This window comes from Cydia pomonella, chromosome 22 (assembly GCF_033807575.1).
Source record: "Cydia pomonella isolate Wapato2018A chromosome 22, ilCydPomo1, whole genome shotgun sequence".
NCBI classification, from domain to species: domain Eukaryota; kingdom Metazoa; phylum Arthropoda; class Insecta; order Lepidoptera; family Tortricidae; genus Cydia; species Cydia pomonella.
This window is the reverse complement of record NC_084724.1, coordinates 3,524,645-3,545,350: the sequence shown is the minus strand read 5'-3', so window position 1 is coordinate 3,545,350 and position 20,706 is coordinate 3,524,645. Positions and strand designations below refer to the sequence as shown.

The 20,706-nt window shown below is 40.5% G+C and overlaps 1 protein-coding gene across 7 annotated transcripts in view; it reads left to right on the top strand.

The window, feature by feature from the left end:
- LOC133530044 (protein 4.1 homolog) overlaps nt 1-20,706 on the top strand; it is a 39,296-nt gene that overhangs the window by 9,866 nt on the left and 8,724 nt on the right. For 4 of the 7 annotated variants that reach the window (XM_061867860.1, XM_061867858.1, XM_061867856.1 and 1 more), the window contains 5 exons: nt 8,614-8,714; nt 10,783-10,866; nt 13,187-13,274; nt 13,816-13,880; nt 14,205-20,510. In XM_061867860.1, the coding sequence (XP_061723844.1) occupies nt 8,614-8,714; nt 10,783-10,866; nt 13,187-13,274; nt 13,816-13,880; nt 14,205-20,510 (6,644 nt within the window). Of the gene's footprint in view, nt 1-3,680; nt 3,820-8,613; nt 8,715-10,782; nt 10,867-13,186; nt 13,275-13,815; nt 13,881-14,204; nt 20,511-20,706 lie in introns of those variants that run through there. The other 3 variants (XM_061867857.1, XM_061867859.1, XM_061867855.1) reach the window with 3 other exon arrangements.

Genomic DNA, 20,706 nt, shown 5'->3' with positions numbered 1-20,706 from the left:
GGAGTCAGGAGTTGTTCACCAGAACTCCTAAACTACTCATCATAACCTCATCGTGTTTGGGCTCAATAGATTTGCCCTGACGAGCATCATCAATCTAGATAAAGTCCAGGGTCTCATGATGGAGTCAGGAGTTGGTCACTAGAACTCCTAATCTACTTATTATAATTCCAACGTGTTTGGGCTCGTGAGGGCAAATCTATTGAGCCCAAACACGATGGAGTTATGATGAGTAGATTAGGAATTATGGTGACCAACTCCTGACTCCAGCATGAGACCCTGGACTTGATCTAGATCGATGGTACTCGTCAGGGCAAATCTTTTGAGCCCAAACACGATGGAATTATGATGAGTAGATTAGGAGTTCTGGTGACCAACTCCTGACTCCATCATGAGACCCTGGACTTCATCTAGATCGATGGTACTCGTCAGGGCAAATCTTTTGAGCCCAAACACGATGGAATTATAATGAGTAAATTAGGAGTTCTAGTGACCAACTCCTGACTCCATCATGAGACCCTGGACTTCATCTAGATCGATGGTACTCGTCAGGGCAAATCTTTTGAGCCCAAACACGATGGAATTATAATGAGTAGATTAGGAGTTCTAGTGACCAACTCCTGACTCCATCATGAGACCCTGAACATCATCTAGATTGATGGTGCTCGTGAGGGCAAATCTATTGAGCCCAAACACGATGGAGTTATGATGAGTAGATTAGGAATAATGGTGACCAACTCCTGACTCCATCATGAGACCCTGGACTTGATCTAGATCGATGGTACTCGTCAGGGCAAATCTTTTGAGCCCAAACACGATGGAGTTATGATGAGTAGATTAGGAATTATGGTGACCAACTCCTGACTCCATCATGAGACCCTGGACTTCATCTAGATCGATGGTACTCGTCAGGGCAAATCTTTTGAGCCCAAACACGATGGAATTATAATGAGTAGATTAGGAGTTCTGGTGATTAACTCCTGACTCCATCATGAGACCCTGGACTTCATCTAGATCGATGGTACTCGTCAGGGCAAATCTTTTGAGCCCAAACACGATGGAATTATAATGAGTAGATTAGGAGTTCTAGTGACCAACTCCTGACTCCATCATGAGACCCTGAACATCATCTAGATTGATGGTGCTCGTGAGGGCAAATCTTTTGAGCCCAAACACGATGGAGTTATGATGAGTAGATTAGGAATTATGGTGACCAACTCCTGACTCCATCATGAGACCCTGGGCCTCATCTAGATCGATGGTGTTCATCAGGGCAAATCTATTGAGCCCAAACACGATGGAATTATGATGAGTAGATTAGGAGTTCTGGTGACCAACTCCTGACTCCATCATGAGACCCTGGACTTCATTTAGATCGATGGTACTCGTCAGGGCAAATCTATTGAGCTCGAATACGATGGAATTATAATGAGTAGATTAGGAGTTCTAGTGACCTACTCCTGACTCCATCATGACACCCTGGACTTCATCTAGATTGATGGTGCTCATCAGGGTAAATCTATTGAGCCCAAACTCGATGGAGTTATAATGATATAATCGAGTAATATGCACAAACGATTGGCATCTTGGCTGGGCAGCATGGGTGCGTAGCCAACATGCCAAACGTTTACGATACGACAAGGAAACACTATCTGTCTCTCTATCGCACTAATATGCGCAATCGATTGGCTTCTTGGCTAGGTATCATGGGTGCGTAGCCAACATGCCAATCGTTTACGATACGACAACGAAACACTACTCTCTCTCTATCGCACTAATATACGCAAACGATTGGTATTTTGGCTAGGCACTAAGCAAGTGTGTGGCCAACATGCCAATCGTTTACGATACGACAACGTAACACTATCTGTCTCTCTATCGCACTAATATACTTTATTTATACCTGCAGTCATTTAGTAACTTCTTCATTTTCCATTGGTGTGAAAGAGACAGAATAAAGAGCAAGGGTTATAGTACACTCTGTAGTCTGTACACTTAGTAGTAGTGTACATAAAAAAAAAAACTACTGTGCATATACAATAAAATAAAGAGTGCCCATATGATATCATATGACACTAAAGTTAATGTTGCTTGAAATTATATTGAAAACTATCAAGATTATTCTAGTCTGCATTGAAACGCGCGTCGCGTTGCCGGCGCTCGCGTACCGAGCGCCAGCGCCATCTATCGAGCGTTATTTCGTGAAATCGGAGAACGCTCCAAGGATTAAGGGCTCTTAAGTAACCAATGTAAAAATAAATGTTCTTTGCATTTCGCCTCTCACAAGAGTTTACAGTAGGTAACTGTAAGATTTTAACATATCTCATAGGTGGCGAGGCAACAAAGTAAACAAACATTAGGAACGTATTCCTTTCTTGTGTCAGTCTATTAATGTGGCGGGATCGGCTCTGACAGGAACCCGTAAAAAGTTTGCGTTTTATCATATGTTTCGCTGCCTTCGCCGCGTCCCGTCATCACACGTCACAAATAAAATTAGCTCAACCACATCATAATTAGACAAATGATATCATCCCGCTTTCCCCGAAACAGTTTCATCAATGACAGCGCGCGACCTTGTGCATGGGTCACACATGACGTTTGTCGTGTGCGATAAGTGAATTTTAGCACTACCGTTTGTTACTCATACTAATTGTCACCTTGCCAGCCAAATGCATTGTAAGATGGTGTTATGCGAGAATGCGAATATATTTAACTTTTTTAGCTTTTTATATATACCCCATTGCCTGCTGATCGATTGGATTTTCTGAAAAATAATTGAGATGTGCAGAAAAGAACATTTTATCTATTTTTACTCTATATTTCTAATACAAATTTGCATAAGCTATCAAATATTATATTTATTATATCGTGAATAAGTGTTTGTACGGCGTGTTTTATTCGTCATTACCTTCAGACTTTACGACTATCGATAGTTAGTAATAGCAAAGAGAATTTGAAATAGAGGTGGATTGTCAAAGAAAACTTTGTAGCCACAGTAAAGTTACGGCCATCTTTCGACACATGATTAAAATTTTTAGAACGCCATTTGGCATTGATCCTTATTCTTTCACTAATATGTGTTAAATTCGTGAAATATCAAAAACTGGCGCCATACTAATAGATCAAAGGCCAAAGTTATAGCAGTATCGTTTCGTGCGATGGCGCCACAACCTTTAGCCGATTCCCGGTAAGATTGCGCCACTTTTTGACAGATGGCAGTAAATTTACTGTGATTACAAAATTTTCTTTGGTAATCCAACTGTATTTCATATTTCATGTGGTAATAATCGTGATTGAAATAATGATGTTAATAATTAAAACGTTTCAAAATTACTCATAACTCTGATTGTTAAACTTATAGGTGTTTTTACTACTGATTGAAACTTAGTGGTAATGTTTCTCATTTTGTCGTGCCGTCCACCATACAAATGTATTGCTAGGGAAGTTTGAATCTAGTTATTTTTTTAATTGAATTGAATTTAATTTGTTCGAAAATTTTATGAAACAAAAGAAATGCTTCTTTGTTTTTATGAAAGTCTAAATTCAATTGAAACAGAGTGTACATTGGGCGGCACGAGTATATGTATAGACAATATTAAATAATTATTGTTGGTTCTCTCTCGCACCACGCGCTCCTAACATCAGAGCACTATAGTGAAGTAGGCGATATTAATAACATTATTTACTCAACCGGCGTTATGCGTAACATACACAGTCCGGCCCAGACTCTCGTCGGTGCAGTGTCGGTCAGTGAAAAATACCTAATTATAGACAGTGAGTGCATAAGTGTGAAAATGGTTTTCATGGATTGCTGTCGGACGCGTTAGTATTTGACTTATTTTTTTATCTGTATTTTGGTTTAAAAGTCCTATGTTAAAGTAGGTAGTTGTAAATGATAGGTTACATTTATAGATACAAACAAAAATAGGGCCTTGTTTACTAAATTATGTTATGGGTAGGGAATGGAATAACCAGCTTAACTTCATAATCGGTTTGGCCTTTGGGTTACGGTTATGCCCGAAAACTAACCGATAATCGGTTACGGTTATTTTCGACAAAAAATTTTAAATTTACAATTATGTAATTAAAAAAAATACGAAAATAAAGGTATGTACATTATTAGGGAATATGAGTATAAGTTTTCGTTTTTTAATAAAACAAAATACAGTAAAAGTGAAAATACCTTGGACGTCAATATTCAATCAAAATATCTCATAAATAAGTCAATTTGGTATGTTTTCGTTATAATGTACAGAAATTACAAAAATTATAGGCGCAGGCGTCACAACAAGTGAGAATTTTGTAGTCGTAATCGATAACCGTAATCGATTATTCGAATTTTCAATAATCGGTTTTTAAATTTCGTCAAAATAATCGGTTATAACCGATTATTTCGGTTACGGTTACGACCGATTTGTATTCCCTGGTTATGGGCTAAATCCACCAATTCGGAAGTTGTTTAAGTAAATACTTTGGTTTTAGCTGCTTGAGTCTTGGGCTTGGTTCTGACTTTCAACATTATAAACAGCTGATTATTTTGTAGTAATCTCACCTGTTTTTTTTCCTTCATTTATAAAAATGATTCCCAGCACCCGTAGTTTCTACACCGAGCAGAAGAATTTATTAATGAAGTGGGTGTGCAGTTTTGCAGCTCTCTGTACTTGTAAGTTGTACAGACAAGGTATTAAATATCGACACGAACAAAGTGCCAAAAATATGTACACGCTATTTTAATGTACAGGCAATAAGGTCGTGTATACATATTTTTGGCACTATGTCCGTGTCGATATTTAATACCTTGACTGTACTTGCGGTATAATTTATTTGTTTTTAATTCTGTTCCCACGCGAAAAATAAACGTACGTTCAAGAACTGTCTGATTTGTTTATGCACAAAAAAACTTACGTAAACTCTTTAAAATTTAGTCTAGTTATTTAAACCTTGACCAATATAACTCTAGTACTAACACGAAAACTACTGAACCGATTTTCATGCGGTTTTCACCAATCAATAGAGTGACTCTTGAGGAAGGTTTAGGGTGTATAATTTGTTAAGGATAACCCGTGCAAAGCCGGAGCGTTCGATAGTTATGTTTTTTGTCGATTAAGTTTTTTTTTTTCAAAATGGCGGAGCTATGGGGATTCGCGAATCTGACAGCTCACGGAGCTACTAGTTTCATCTATAAAACCGCAATAAAACTATCAGCCACAACTATATCTAGAAAATAAACAAGGATGTATTTATAAGCTATTAAATAACTTTGTTTATTTTAAGCGTAATTGCCTCTCATTGCCGTGAACCCATTAACTAGATAGTGTTATGTTTATTCAAGTTGAGTGGTTAAAATATCAGAGCTGGGAATAGTTATGCTATTTTAAGCGTGTTTTTGATTCTTTAGGTACTTTTCTTTATGATTATTACTATTAACTTTTTATAAGTCTAAGAATAGGGGTCATCCATTAATTACGTCACACGTATATGACAAGTCTAAAACAGCGAAGGTTGCGGTGGCTAGGCCATGTTCTACGTATGGACCCAGATAGACTTCCCCGGGCAGTGATGTTGAGTGAAATTGCATACGCCAAAAGACCAGTCGGACGCCCAATGCTTCGCTTTAAGGATTCCTGCAAGCGGGACATGTTGTCCTTCGGCATCGACCCGAACACCTGGGAAACGGAAGCCCTTAATGGGAATGGCGTAACCTTCTACATGACGGCATAGCGAAGCGTGATGAAGTCTGGCTCGATGATTTAAAGCAGAAAAGACTTCGGACTGCACAGGAACCATCAACAGATTCGCGCTTCACCTGCGATCTTTGTGGCAGAAAGTGCCGTGCTGCGATTGGGCTTTACGGTCACTGGAAAAGATGTGCCGCACCTCCGATCTCCGACGGCACACGGACCTCTTCTTCTTCTTCTTAATAACCTGTCGCTGCAACAATCATCTGTCAAGATGCTGTGGCCAATGATGATATGACAAGTCGTATGAGTATCGTGAAGAAAATGTGACATGTTGTGACAAGGGTGAGGGGGGAGGAACAAAGTTTGTGACGTCACTTTAACGTCACCTGTAATCGAAAATTATTTGGATTGTTTTGTATTCGCTGTACAGTTCAATAATAGGTTTATACATTGATAAACCGTTTTTATTCGTTAAATTGTGACCAGCGGCGGTATCATGGTTCCATTTTTATCACTTGTCACTATGCCTGTCACTTTCTTGATTGCGCTTACATACTTGTTAGAACGTGACAGGCATGGTGACAAATGATAAAGAGCCGACCATCTTAGCCGTACAGGTGTGACAAGGAGGGCGGGAGAGATGAAGCAAAAGTAGAGTAAAGTAGGACGACTTCCAAAAGGGAGATAACCTATATTGAAGCAAAAAAGCTTAAAAATAAATAAGAATTTTATAGGACATTATTACACAAATAAACTAAGTCCCACAGTAAGCTCAATGAGGCTTGTGTTGAGGGTACTTAGACAACGTTATATATAACATATAATTATTTATAAGCACATACATAGAAAACAGCCATGACTCAGGAACAAATATCCGTGCTCATCAAACGAGTAAATGCCCTTACCAGGATTTGAACCCGGGACCATCGGCTTCATAGGCAGGGTCACTACCCACTAGGCCAGACAGGACAGGAAAAATAAAAGCTTGTAATTACCTACGGTATAAATAATTGACCCAGTGAAATAACTATGCCGGAGAAATACTCACTAAAGTTGACATGAACATCTTCTAGATGCGCGAGATTTTCGAAGTAGCACTTAGTGTGTTTATCAATTTGAATTTTTTGCACACTAGACCATGAGAACAATGCCGTCTTCGAAACGTCGGAGGTCATTTGAAAGCACACGATACGCGATTAAGTCCCGTTAAAGAAAACAATATGTTTGAACATCGTGATAGTTTAAATCAGTGTTTTCCTAAATCTTATTGATGTACTTTTTTAATAATTACGCCGGTGGCAAACAAGCATACGGCCCGCCTGATGGTAAGCAGTCTCTGTAGCCTAGCTATGTACGCCTGCAACTCTACAACTAGTTACACGCGCGTTGCCGACTACATTTTCAATAGGGAGTATTACTGGAAAGTTCTGCCGCCAGAGTGCAGCACTAGCACCTCTCATAAACCATAGAGTAACTTATACATACTGTGTCTTAAACTGTTTTTTGACAAGTTTTCACAGATTATAAAATATGACATTGATGTATCAAGGCGGTTTTTTTTACAAAGGGACTATACCGGGAAACGCGAAAATCGAAATGTAGTTATCTGCCTCTTCATTGCTCGAATACGCAAGAGTGATAGAGAGGTTATAATTATAATATAACGAAATTTCGATTTTCATGTTTTTGCGGTACACCCTCAGATTGTGATGGATTGTGGTAGTGGCGCCCCCTACGTATTATTATTCGTATAATTTAATGCCTAGTATTCGTATTCGTATTCGCGGGCTAGGTTTCCGCAACTCGTTGACGGACCCGGGTTGACGGCACTACTCCTGCCAACCCAACTCTACCAGGAAGCCTAGCAGACCCTTGATGTTGCCGACGACTTCTGGGAGAGACTCTTTAATGCCTAGTAGTGGAGCATACGAAATCGAGCGTACGAAATTCAAAAATCGGATTCCTGTATGTCTAGATTACTAGTCCATCTCATGCATCTGCATTGATAAATTTAGACGTTTGTGGTCTGCATCTTATCTCAACTAGGCCGCGCTGCCAATTGCAATGAGTTATTACTCTCGCCGATCGCTTGTGCAATGTGGAATGCGATATTCTATTGAGATAACTTGGACGATTCATTCATTGATGCAAATAGATTTTATCTACATTAGGGGCACTTTAAAACAATTACTATTTTACATAGCAAAGATGTTGGCGAAATTATACTCATCATAAGGGAAAAAAAGTTAACCAATTTTAGTTTCACTACAAAAAGTTAAGTAGCTAAAACGACTTCAGTAAGCAGGTTGGTTAGGGTTCTTGGCTTAAATTATTTATGTAATTTTGTAATTTACACTAAATTACAAATCTTTTACACTAAAAAACAAAAAATCTTTGATTGTTGTCTGTTTAGTACGCCTTTAAAATAAGTTGCAAATGTCCAAGCAACGCCGAGGTCCAAGCTGAGGTGGATGCCTATTTTGAAGGTCTCGAGGAAAGCTTCTTCAAAAGTGGTGTAATGGCTCTGGAATCCAGATGGAACAAGTGCATTCAACTAGACGGGGACTATGTAGAAAAATAAAAATAAATTAAAAAACCTCTGTTTTGTTTTTAATATTCAGGCCGCGAATTTTTCAATCCACCCTCGTAAGAGCATAGAGCGTTTGTAACTTGACTAGAGATTCAGAGCACACACATATTTGTGACACCGCTGGAGCGTCCATATACTGCGATGTCCGCTTACCCTCAGGAAGTTCGTATCCCTGTTTGCCACTGTTATGGTGTCAAAAGGAAAGAAAATGAGGTCAGTTTTCAGATAGCCTACCGCGAAAAGCGCGGTTGGACATTAGTTCCACACATCGGTCTCTGCTTACTCTCTTCGTAGCTTATGAAAATCTTCATTTTAATGTAAGATTTATATCTCTTTCTATTCCAGCGCTGGCCGCCGAAGAGAAAGCGAACACGCTGCCACCCGAGGCGGTGAAGAGACACACCATGCCGCCGCAGCCGGCGCCGCGGCCCGCGGCTAAGGACAAGGTAGAGTGAACCTTCGGTTATGGTGTTTAGGGTTCATTTTAGCTGATACTAGATTTTGTTAAACACTTACCCCTTATTCATAAACGTCTACTAAAGTTCACAAGCCACTAATAATCGTTTGTCCCTTTCCATCATACCAATACGTCGGAAAGGGACAAACGATTATTAGCGGCTCAATAAACTGTGTTATTGTTCCTCGCCGCTTAGTTGGCAAATTTTTTTCTCATTATTGGCAATTAATCATAAAATAAAGAGTGATGGAAAGATTCTCCAATGGTCGAGTAAGTCAGTCAGAAAACCGAAATTCGCAAATTGCGGGGATCTTTCTCTTTTACTCCAACCAAGGCGTAATTAGAGTGACGGAGATGCCCGCAATTTGCGTACTTATAGCCCTGACTCGGGCCAGTGTTGAAATCTTGCTCGCGGTGAATATTTCCATTATTGCTCACTTATGAAATTCAAAGATCATAATACAATTAACAATGTACATTGTAGTTATATAATGAAGTTCATATTAGCGTTACATCTCATGTTATTTTGAAGATATGCATGAGACAGCTTCTCCGTGGGGAGGGCAACTGTCATTCATCATTGGCAACACAAAGCAATTATTTTAATAATGACAGGGTCTTCCCTATACTGATTTTTTTTTAGCCAATCATTTACAGGGCGAATATATAGTTCATACTGAGCAACTTTTGCTATGAGACCAATACCGAAAACACGAAAAAAAGAGTCCCATATAGAGAATATCAACATCAGACCAGCCCCCGTAAATTATTGCAGAAGACTAAAAAAAACATCCTGTATGTGGTGTAATTGTGTCACATATATTAATTAATACACAGTAGTTTAAAATATTATACCTAAGAACTAATATGTCGGATGTCATGATAACATAGACTGTCACAGAAATTTAAAAACAAGATTTACCTCTGTATATAATAGTATTTTATGCAACCGTTATATAATAAGGGTCAAAAAAGCGAGTGGCGTGGGTATAATGGACGTTGACTAGACTGTGATGACATTAAAAAATAGTTTTTGTAAGTTGGCAACAATGCATTCGGTTCGAAAACTGTATTCATTTCGATTTTTTAAGTTGGTAGCCATTAATCGCAGTATCGTTTTAGCGATTTAAAGCACAAGTGCTGTAATGAGGAATAATAGATAATATAGACTTTCCTTCAAACCTATTATGGATGTTTTTATATTATTTTTAGGGTTCCGTAGCCAAATGGCAAAAAACGGAACCATTATGGATTATGAATGTATATGTGACAGATAACAATATAGGAGCAGAAAAAATATATAATGTTAAAAACAGAGTAAATAAAGTCACATACAATAATATCCTACCCGTAAAATACCTTGAAAAACACGTTTTGCTCTCATAGAATATCAAATACTTTTCGCGGTTCGTTATTAGTTAATTTGTCCTAAGGTTAAACTTCTTATGTCCGATATTAGGGCAGGTTGCCTTACTAATTAGGTGACTTGGGCCTTTCTCACATGGTGTAACCGCAAAAAAAGATTAGTTATAACCTGCGAACTGAATTTATTTGACTGTGCATGTACATCCGCCATATTGTTTCTGAGGTACAGATATTTAAAAACAGTATCGTTTTAGTTCACTCACATAGTGAGCATGTTGCATTACTGACCATTTTGGCGTAAGAGATCAGCACTCATATTTGACGAATGGCTTTTGTTCATCTTATTGTACTAATGATTCAAAACATTGACATTTTATTACGTAAGTTTGTCCGATTCAAAAACCATAAAAATCTGGGTAGTATTAGCATAACACACGTTCACAGTTTTCGCAAAACGAATTCAACCGTCAGCGTTCCGGTTTAAGTGTATTATTTTGTGTTCATGCAGTGCGGTTAGCTGCAGTGATAAATATTTTGTCTCAAATTGCTCTAAAAAGAGAGGTAACATGGATACAATTTGGTGTCACATCAATCCGGTTCGAAGGACCATTCCCAAATAACTGTTCATCTCGTACGCCCACCTATGCTATACTATTGTTATACCGTGGCGTTTCTCGCACGCCGCTCGGAAGCTGCGCCGCGGCTCCAAGGGGACGGTCAGCGCGTCGTCTGCCAGCTCCATAGAGGGAGAGTATTTGGCCGATAGAGGGGAGAAGGTGGGGACTTTACGCTGAGAATAACCTCCTAAGGCCCACACGAACAGTAAAATAAATTAGCAGTTGAATTTAAAATCAATAGGAAATAGGCGGTTCCACACAGAGCGCGGACTCTGTGTGGACCTGCCTCACGAAATGTATAATTAAATTGTTATGAAATCGTTCACACAAAAAATATGTAACACTATTCCAATAGAGAATATTACGCGAAATTCTGCGTTGAGGTGCCACTACCACAATCCGTCCCAATCTGAGGGTCTATCGCGAAACAAGGAAATCGAAATTCCGTCATCTAACCTCTCTATCATTCTTGCATATCCGAGCGATGAAGAGGCAGATAACTTAATTTCGATTCTCGCGTTTCCCTGTAGGCCGTTTGTAAACAAACCGCCTTGATGCCTCAATATCATATTTTATTATCTGTGAAAACTTGTCAATAAACAGTTTAAGGCACAGATTATGTATAATACACTGTGGTTTACGAAAGGTACTAGTGCTGCACTTTGGCGGCAGAACATTGCAGTAATATTCCCTATTGAGTTATATTACGTTGTTTTTTTAATGAATATTTTATTTGTATGTCTGCAATGTAGTTTATAGGACATTATTACACAAATATTATAGGACACGACTAAGTCCCACAGTAAGCTCAATAAGGCTTGTGTTGAAGGTCAATAATCAGGGCCCGTACTTTTCATGCCGTTGACGCAAAAATGACGTAATTTAACATACTTACAGGGAGTTATTACAAATTTAAATAACTTACTTATTGATGGGTATCATAATAAATACTTGTTACGTGAATAAAAGCTTGTTACGCTGTTAAAAACAAAAAATATGTATTATTTCATAAATTAATAATCTATTATTTATTTGTGTGACAATAAAATGAAAGTCAGTTAGACGTTTCTGTACTGATTGTCAAGTATATGTATCAGTTACCTAAAGAGGTTGACAAATGATTAATTATTACGAAAATACTAATTGGAATCATGCTCTATGTAGCGTGACGTCATTTTTCTGTCAACGGCATGAAATGTACGGGCTCTGTCAATAATGCTTATGCAGAAGACTAAATTACTGTGCCCTTACAGGTTTTGTATTCCATGTAATATAAGGCAATACAGATGTTTGAAGTAATTACTAATTAGTACTATGGAAAGTACCGTGGGCCTTAGGAGGATATATGCAATTAATTTTGGTTAAAACGATAACGTAACAGCGGTCATGATAAAACTCGTCAAATTATAATTCATAAATCATAACACAAATGGAAAACGGTACAGCTGTAGTCCAATCTTAATAACTCCATCTGCAACACCACTTCCTAATTTCCATTCTAGTGTTTTATGAAATCAAATCTATCTCAGGTGTTCGGAACAAGTTTTTTAATTGTTGATAAAATACGGCGGATAGATAGTTCCTTACTCTGTACAACATAAGTGCAATTTCAATGTTTGTCCTATAATATCTTACACTGAGTTACGGAAAACTAATGAAATTTTCCGTAACTCAATGGGAATTGTCACACATTTTCATTTTTTGTCCCAAATTTGGATTTCGTGTCAATTCTAACCAGTATAAGGAGCTTTTCAAACCTATAATTTTTTATCCAAATCTGTCAATAAAATAAAATCGACAAAGAAATTGAATCATAATCATGTTCACAGTAACTTGTACATTTTGCACCTAGTCTCGTAGAGTAGAATTTGTATTTGTACTTATTGTAACCGCGACACTCTTAATTCATTATTTTTGTAGAATTAAGAAATAACGTAGAATTTCGTACATTGACCCGCCATTTTCTATCTCTATCGCACGCGCCTCTTAAAACTGATAAAAAAAGTAAAAAAGGCGTGATCGGAAAATACTGAAATGGATAGTGTAAATTGTGTTTGAAACACGTATCTACGCTATAAAATGAGTTCTTCTAGTGAAGAAAATATAAATGTTCCTGGCGATGTATTTTCGCTTTCTTTCAACAATTGTCCTCACGCCAATATAAATATTAATTTCTATTAAAGTACTTGAAGTTTTGCAAATGTTTTCTTATTTCCTCGCAGTAGTCGTGTACTTTTCACGTAATGCCTCGGCCGGAAACGCTAAATATGGACTCGTATTATTTGAGGGCCTCCACTATCGTGTCGGCCCTCAAACTCACTCGTCCATCTTTAAGCGGTTTTCCAGACTCTCCTACAATGTACTATATGCGCGTGAGATAGAAATAGGAACAGGTAGTAGCGTACGAAATTATTTGTTTTGCGTCATTACTTTAGATGGTATCATTATTTATTTTAAATAAGATAACTGTTACTTGCAGAAACCACCCCCTGGTGCTGTGAAGGTAATGCCGACACCCGAGAAGAAGGAAGACAAGAAAGTGGTCGAGAGTAAACCCGCTGAAAATGGTAATTCATATTATGTTGTTAAGTTTAAAATGTTGAAACCAGTACTATATTAAGGCCCGTTCCCGCACAGGCGCAAATTTTTTCGTAGGTCAGCGTTCTTTATGAGTTTGTTTGATTGATTTATTCTTCATCATTCCTATACTCAAACACTCCGTTTTCAGTACGCAAGCGAACTAGGGACAGATTTCTATGACCATCGGCTATCTTTCCACCGCCATAATGACGATTTACTCACAATAGCATCTAAATTATCAGCTTATCAAGTTTGAATTGGGACGCGATGAAAATTTTTTTACGTGCTTGGGTGGTTGCTGTTCCTCAACCCATCAACGGAGCGGCAGCTGACGTGAAGTTCACGAATCACTTCATGATTACATCTCCCTTAACCACTACAAGTTATCGCCCGGGATGCGATGACCGACGAAATTTGCGCCTGGACCGAGGACTAAAAGAACAAAACTTGATTCCTTAATATGAAACACTAAACTTACATTAGCTTACAATCAGCGACGCAGCAATAGCCTACAATTTTTCGTTTCAGGCACTGACACTGCCAGCGATCCAGGCGTCACTAATAACGTGGATACCACTCCCAAGAAAAACAAGGTAAGTCAATGATATCCAATTGATTAAGCAACTGTCCATATTTACACAATTTTGTAACTTTTGTAAGATCCATAGAAGCATTTTGGTAAACATTTCGATGTCTCAGAAAGTATTTTGTACAGAATTTGTAAATACTTAATGTTAGAAGCGAATAGAGAGGCATGCATATTGCAATTTTATAATTTTTGTGCGACATTTTATAAGTTACCGTAGTAAATGCAAAAGAATGCTTATATTGTCACACATTGTCGCATTTGTATTTTGTGCGTTTTTATTATTTTTTTAATTCTTTTTTCGTCCTCTCCTCATCCTTTCCTACCATAGAGCGGAGGTTTTGGCCTATTCGGTAGTAAAAGAGAGAAATCGCCTAAAGAAGACAAATCTCCCAAGGACAAGTCTCCCAAACAAAAATCACCTAAAGAAAAAGATTCGAAGAGCAAAGATCCCAAAGGCAAAGTGGCGGTGCTCGATACATCTAACGAAAGCTCTAATCTTGACACCTCAAATGAAAAGAGTCCAGAAAAAGAAAAACCAGGCTTCACAAAACCTTACGAATACACGGACACTGAAAAGAGCCCATCTCGCACCAAACCCAAGCTTCAAGGAGCCTTCAGTTACGAAAAAGAACCTATTACCGACGAGAGACAGAGACAGCTTAACGACAGTCAAAGTCCGACGACGAGGAAAGCTGGACTCGCTTTCAATTATGCTCCTGGAGAAGATAAGAAGGTTGCCGAAAGTGCCGAGAAGAGAAAGACTCCAGAAGACCCGAGCAAACTTAAAACTCCAGGCATTGATTATGTCCAGTCAGCTGCACTTAAAGAACAAGCTAAAGCTAACGTCATCGATCCTACTTTGGCGCTATTAGATTCAGAAAGAGCTCATCATGAAGTAGGCGCGCCTTTAGCTGCTGTAATCCCAGCAGCTGCTCCTAAACCAGAAAATGAAATACAAGTCGTCATTATAACTGGAAGATATAATCCTAAGAACAAGAAACTTGACGATGCTAATGGTACAGTTCTTGTCGTCAAAGGAACGCTTGACAAAGCTACTGGAAAAATCCAGACTGAAAGAGAACTCATCGATACCAAGTCAGGACAAATTACATACACGAATCCTGCGACTGGTAAGCAGGAGAGTAAACACGGTCACGTTGATTCCAAGACTGGACATATATTGTTTACTTCTAATGTCATTGATCCTAAAACTGGCAAACTTGACCCAACATTGGCTCAGCAGTATTGCTTTGTTGAACAGGCTGCCGACAAAGTTGGAGCTAAACCAGGAAGAGAGGTCAACTTGGTCGTAATCACAAGCAAATATGACGGTAAGCACAAGAAACTAGATGCCGCACACGGACATGTAGATGTTTCAAGAGCAGTAGTAGGCCCAGATGGCAAAGTCAGCTCCAATTATGGTGTCATCGACCCACGCACAGGCAAAATCGATTACATCGATCCCAAAACAGGCAAACAAGAACCTAAACAGGCGTACGTTGACCAGAAAACAGGCAATATACTGGTTACAACAGGAGTTGTTGATCCTAAATCTGGTAAAGTTGATTCATCGCTTGGTCAACAGTTCAGCATTGTTGAAAAAGATGCCACCAAGGCCAACAGGGAAGTGAGACTAGTCGTCATTACTAGCAAATATGATCTTAAGAGCAAGAAACTAGACCCCAACTTCGCTCACGTTGACGCCGTTAAGGGCGTGCTAAGCGGTACCGATGGTAAGATTTACACTGATTATGGCATTATTGACCCTAGAACGGGCGATATTCAGGTCACTGACGCTAAGACTGGCAAACAAGAAACCAAACAAGCCGTAGTCGATCCTAAGACAGGTAATATTCTTCTTCTATCGGGTGTTGTTGATCCTCGCACAGGACAACTCGATACGACACTAGGACAACAGTACAGCATTGTTGACAAACCTACTGACACTTTCGCCTCGTGCCCTGGAAAGGAGGTTCAGCTCGTTGCTGTCACTGCCAAATACGACTCTAAGAACAAGAAGTTAGATACACCCAACGGATTCGTGGAAACCTCACGAGCCATCATCAGCGACAAAGACGGAAAAGTACATACCAATTTCGGTATTCTCGACCCTAACACCGGCAAAGTTCACTACACTGATCAGAAAACTGGCAAGCCGGACTCGAAGCAAGCTGTCGTTGATGCTAAGACAGGCAGCTTCATTGTAACATCGGGCATTATCGACCCGAAGACAGGCAAACCTGATTCATCACTCGCTCAGCAACTCACAGTTGTCGATAAGGACGCACCTAAGGGCATTCCTGAGAGGCACGTCAACTTGGTTATCATCACCACTAAGTATGACCCGAAGAACAAGAAACTAGACCTAACCAATGCTCACGTCGATAGCATACCTGGAACTGTCGGTACTAATGATAAAGTCCACACAGCGTTTGGTGTCGTCGATCCTAGCACTGGTGAAATTACTGTAACTGATCCAGTAACAGGCAAACAAGAAGTTAAGAAGGCGTCTGTAGACCCGAAGACAGGCAATTTACTGCTTACTTCAGGAGTTGTGGATCCCAAGACAGGACAAATTGATCCTTCTTTGGGACAACAGATCAGCATTGTAGACAAGCCTAAAGACAAATTTGCTTCAGTGCCCGGCAAGGAAGTCCAGTTAGTAGTTGTCACGAGCAAATACGACTCAAAATACAAGAAACTAGACCACCCCAACGGTCACGTAGAAACTTCCAAAGGAATAATGACCTCGGATGGCAAGGTCCACACTAACTTCGGTGTGATTGATCCTAGGAGCGGAAAGATTGAACACGTAGACCCTAAGACAGGCAAACAAGAGATAAAACAAGCGGTCGCTGATCCCAAAACAGGACACCTACTTATCACGTCCGGTGTCGTTGACCCAAGAACAGGCAAGACTGATTCGTCTCTTGCTCAACAACTTACTATCGTCGACAAGGATGCTAAGCCGCAAGAAAGAGAAGTCCGTTTAGTTATTATCACTTCCAAATATGATCCTAAGACTAAGAAATTAGATCCTAATGGTCATGTCGATTCAGTGAATGGCACGCTGGGTCCTGACGGTAAAGTCCACACATCATTTGGTGTTGTAGACCCGGCTACTGGCGAAGTGGTCACCATCGATCCAGTGACGGGCAAACAGGACGTTAAGAAAGCCACCGTTGATCCCAAAACTGGTAATCTACTGGTCACATCAGGAGTTTCTGACCCAAAGACTGGTCATGTCGATCCTACATTAGGACAGCAAATAAGCGTTGTGAACAAATCTAAAGACACATTCACATCTGTGCCAGGAAAGGAAGTGCAATTAGTCATCATCACTAGCAAATATGATCCTAAGACCAAGACTCTTGAAAACAGTAACGGACATGTTGACTCATCACGAGGTATCAAAGCCGCTGATGGCAGAATCCATACTAATTACGGTATTATTGATCCGAAGACAGGAAAGATTGAGTGCGTCGATCCAAAAACAGGCAAGACGGAAGTTAAACAAGCAACTTTCGATCCTAAGACAGGACATCTCCTGCTGACATCGGGCGTGGTCGATCCGAAGACCGGAAAAATAGACGCGTCTCTTGCTCAACAGCTTAGTATTGTGGACAAAGATGTTAAACCACTAGAAAGAGAAATCCACTTGGTAATCATCACCACCAAATATGACCCGAAGAACAAGAAGATCGATCCAAGCCAAGGATACGTAGATACTGTAAGTGGAACTATTGGTCCTGACGGCAAAATCCGTACGGCTATCGGCGTCGTAGACCCAGCTACTGGAGAAATCGTTGTGACTAACCCGGCGACTGGCAAGCAGGAGGTCAAGAAAGCGCAGGTGGATCCTTCAACCGGCCATATGCTCGTCACCAGTCAGGTGTTTGACCCGAGGACCGGGAAAGTTGATCCGACATTGGCGCAGCAATTCAGCATTGTTAACAAGCCTGTTACACCTCATACAAAACCAGCGTCGGTTGGCGAAATTCGCCTAGTAATCGTGACGAGCAAATATGACCCTAGAACCAAGACAGTGGATGCTGGTGCTGGGACTATTGACGCCTCAAAGGGCTACGTCAGCGCCGAGGACGGAAAGATACACACCGACTTTGGTATTATAGACCCACGATCCGGACAGATCCTCTACAGAGATCCCCTAACCGGCAAGCAAGAACTAAAACAAGCAGATATCGACCCGAAGACGGGCAACTTCATCGTGACCACCGCGGTTGTAGACCCCAAGACAGGCAAGGTAGACCCCTCATTCGCTCAACAGTTGACGATTGTTGATAAGCAGAATGTGTTGGCTAAAGCACCACTAAGCGTTTCCCCCGTGAGGCATACCCCATCACCAGTCAAGACTCCTGCTTCCACGCCAGTCCATACACCATTGCAATCGCCCGTATCGAAATCCTCGCCAATCATTAGTCAAGTGCAAAGGACATCACCTACGGTTGCAACTATTCCTAAAACACCACCAGCTAAACCTACTACAGCTCCGCCGGCTCCTCCTAGGAGAAAGATTGTTAAGATCATGGTCATCTTCACTAGAATTGACCCTAAGACTAAGAAACCAGACTTACACACAGCTGAAGTTGAACACCTCACTGGTATTTTGGACCCTAATGGTGTAGTCGAGACGAAATATGGTGTTATAGACATTAACAAGGGCACCATCGTCGCTACTGATTCCGCTGGACAGCAACAACAAAGAAATGGTGTTATCCTACCCGAGACAGGGCAAATCTTCATCAACTCTGGCGCGATTGATCCTAAAACCGGCAAAGTTGACCCCAACTTAGGGATGATTTTGAGCGTCACGAAACAAGACGACCCAGTTGTAGACATTACGACCATCACCGGCCCTATCGATCCTGCTACAGGTAAAGTAGATATCGACAACAGCACTGTTGAGCTCACTAAGGGCAAAGTTGACGCTGAAACCGGACACATCTCCACTAAATACGGAGTCATCGATCCATCTAATGAAGTCATCTTCGTTACGGATACTTTGGGAGGACAGGACAAGAAATCTATCAGTATTGATGAGAACACTGGTCTGATCACCTTAACTGGAGTTGTGGACCCGAAAACTGGAAAAGTCGATCCAAAACTGGGACAACTCATTGTTGTTGGAACACATATAGATCCTGTGGTAGAAGTGACGACATTTGTCGGTAAGGTTGATGCGAAAAAAGGCCTCATTGAGCCAAAACATTCCGTCATCGAAAGCACAACTGGTCAGTTCAATCCCGACACCAACAAGATCGACACTAAGTACGGACAAATCGATCTAGTTAAAGGCACTGTCACATACAACGATCCTAAGACCGGCAAGTTAGAAAGCAAGGAAGTGAAAGTGGATCCTGTTACCGGCCAACTTTTACTACGCAGTGGACAAGTTAACCCGAAATCTGGAAAGCCCGATAAGGACATTGGCAGGCTTATTTGCCTGAGGATAATTCAAACTAAAGTCGATCCTGTCTCAGGCAAGCAAATCGTATCAAATGAACCCAAGAACGTTAAGGTTGATCCCAAAACCAACCAGATCTGGACCGCTGGGCCGAAAGACCCTACAACTGGAGAGGTTCTATACACCGCTGGTCAAATCGACCCCGTCACTGGTTATATCATCACTATTTACGGTCGTTTAGACCCGAAGACTGGAAATATATTGAGGGCACATGAAATCGACAGGTCGCTTATCAAAGTCGACCCGATTAGTGGACAAATCTACACTGCTACTGGTCAAGTTGATGAAGACAACCAACCTTTGTATTCCGCTTCTCAGGTAGATCCGTCCACAGGAGAAATCTACACGAAAGTCAGCAAAATCGATCCGAGGACCGGCAGGTTGGTAATCGTGAAGATTTACATCATAACGCAGAAAGACGAGAAAGGACGCGTCAAGGAAGTCGATCCTAAAGAATGCACCATTGATGAAACAACTGGCAGAATCATTACAACAAAAACTGTCTACTTGTATCAAATCATTGACCCGATCACTGGCGAAACGATCGATGTAGACCCAGATGATCCAAGACTCAAAGGCGCAAGAACCACTGTCACACAAACCATGACGTTATCAGGCAAAATAGATCCAGTCACCGGCAGAATCAAGACGGAATATGGAGATATCGACCCAGATACAGGAGATATAGACCCGAGCACCGCCGTCAGAGACCCGGTTACCGGACAACTAATATTACATTACTCACAAATAGATCCCTCACACTTCGAAGACAAGAGCGGTAACTACACGATAGAAAAGGAAACCCAGGATCTCCCAGCCACTATTGATATCCAGAAAGTTAATACCCATAAATTCTCAACGTTCGGCAAAGATGAAAGCCCTGTTAGAGGAGATGAGCCTAGGACATTCACAGAGTTCACAACGAGCGAGCATATAACGCACCAAGGCTACGCGTCGTCAAACACCCCTCTATCCTCAAAGATCCCCGTCTCGCAGCGAGCCAAGAAGACCCCGACTCCGCCCGTCGTCGTCAAGACCACCACCAAACAACTCCTGACCAAGAATGACGAGGGCGTCACGCATAATGTCGAGCAGGAGGTCGAGAACCTCGGCACTGGCGAGGTCACATTCTCCACACACACCAATAAGGTTCGTTTATGATTTTGTACCCTCATTTTCTCATACCAGGCCAGACGCCATTTTTAATCAAATCTCATTTCATCGTTTCGTTGTCACGTGTGTTTTTAATTTACTTTTAATTTTACCCCCTTTTTTCAAGCTTAGAGAAGCCTGTCTTAGTAAATGTGTTATATAATTGTGTAAATAGTTTTGATGCATGCTAGTC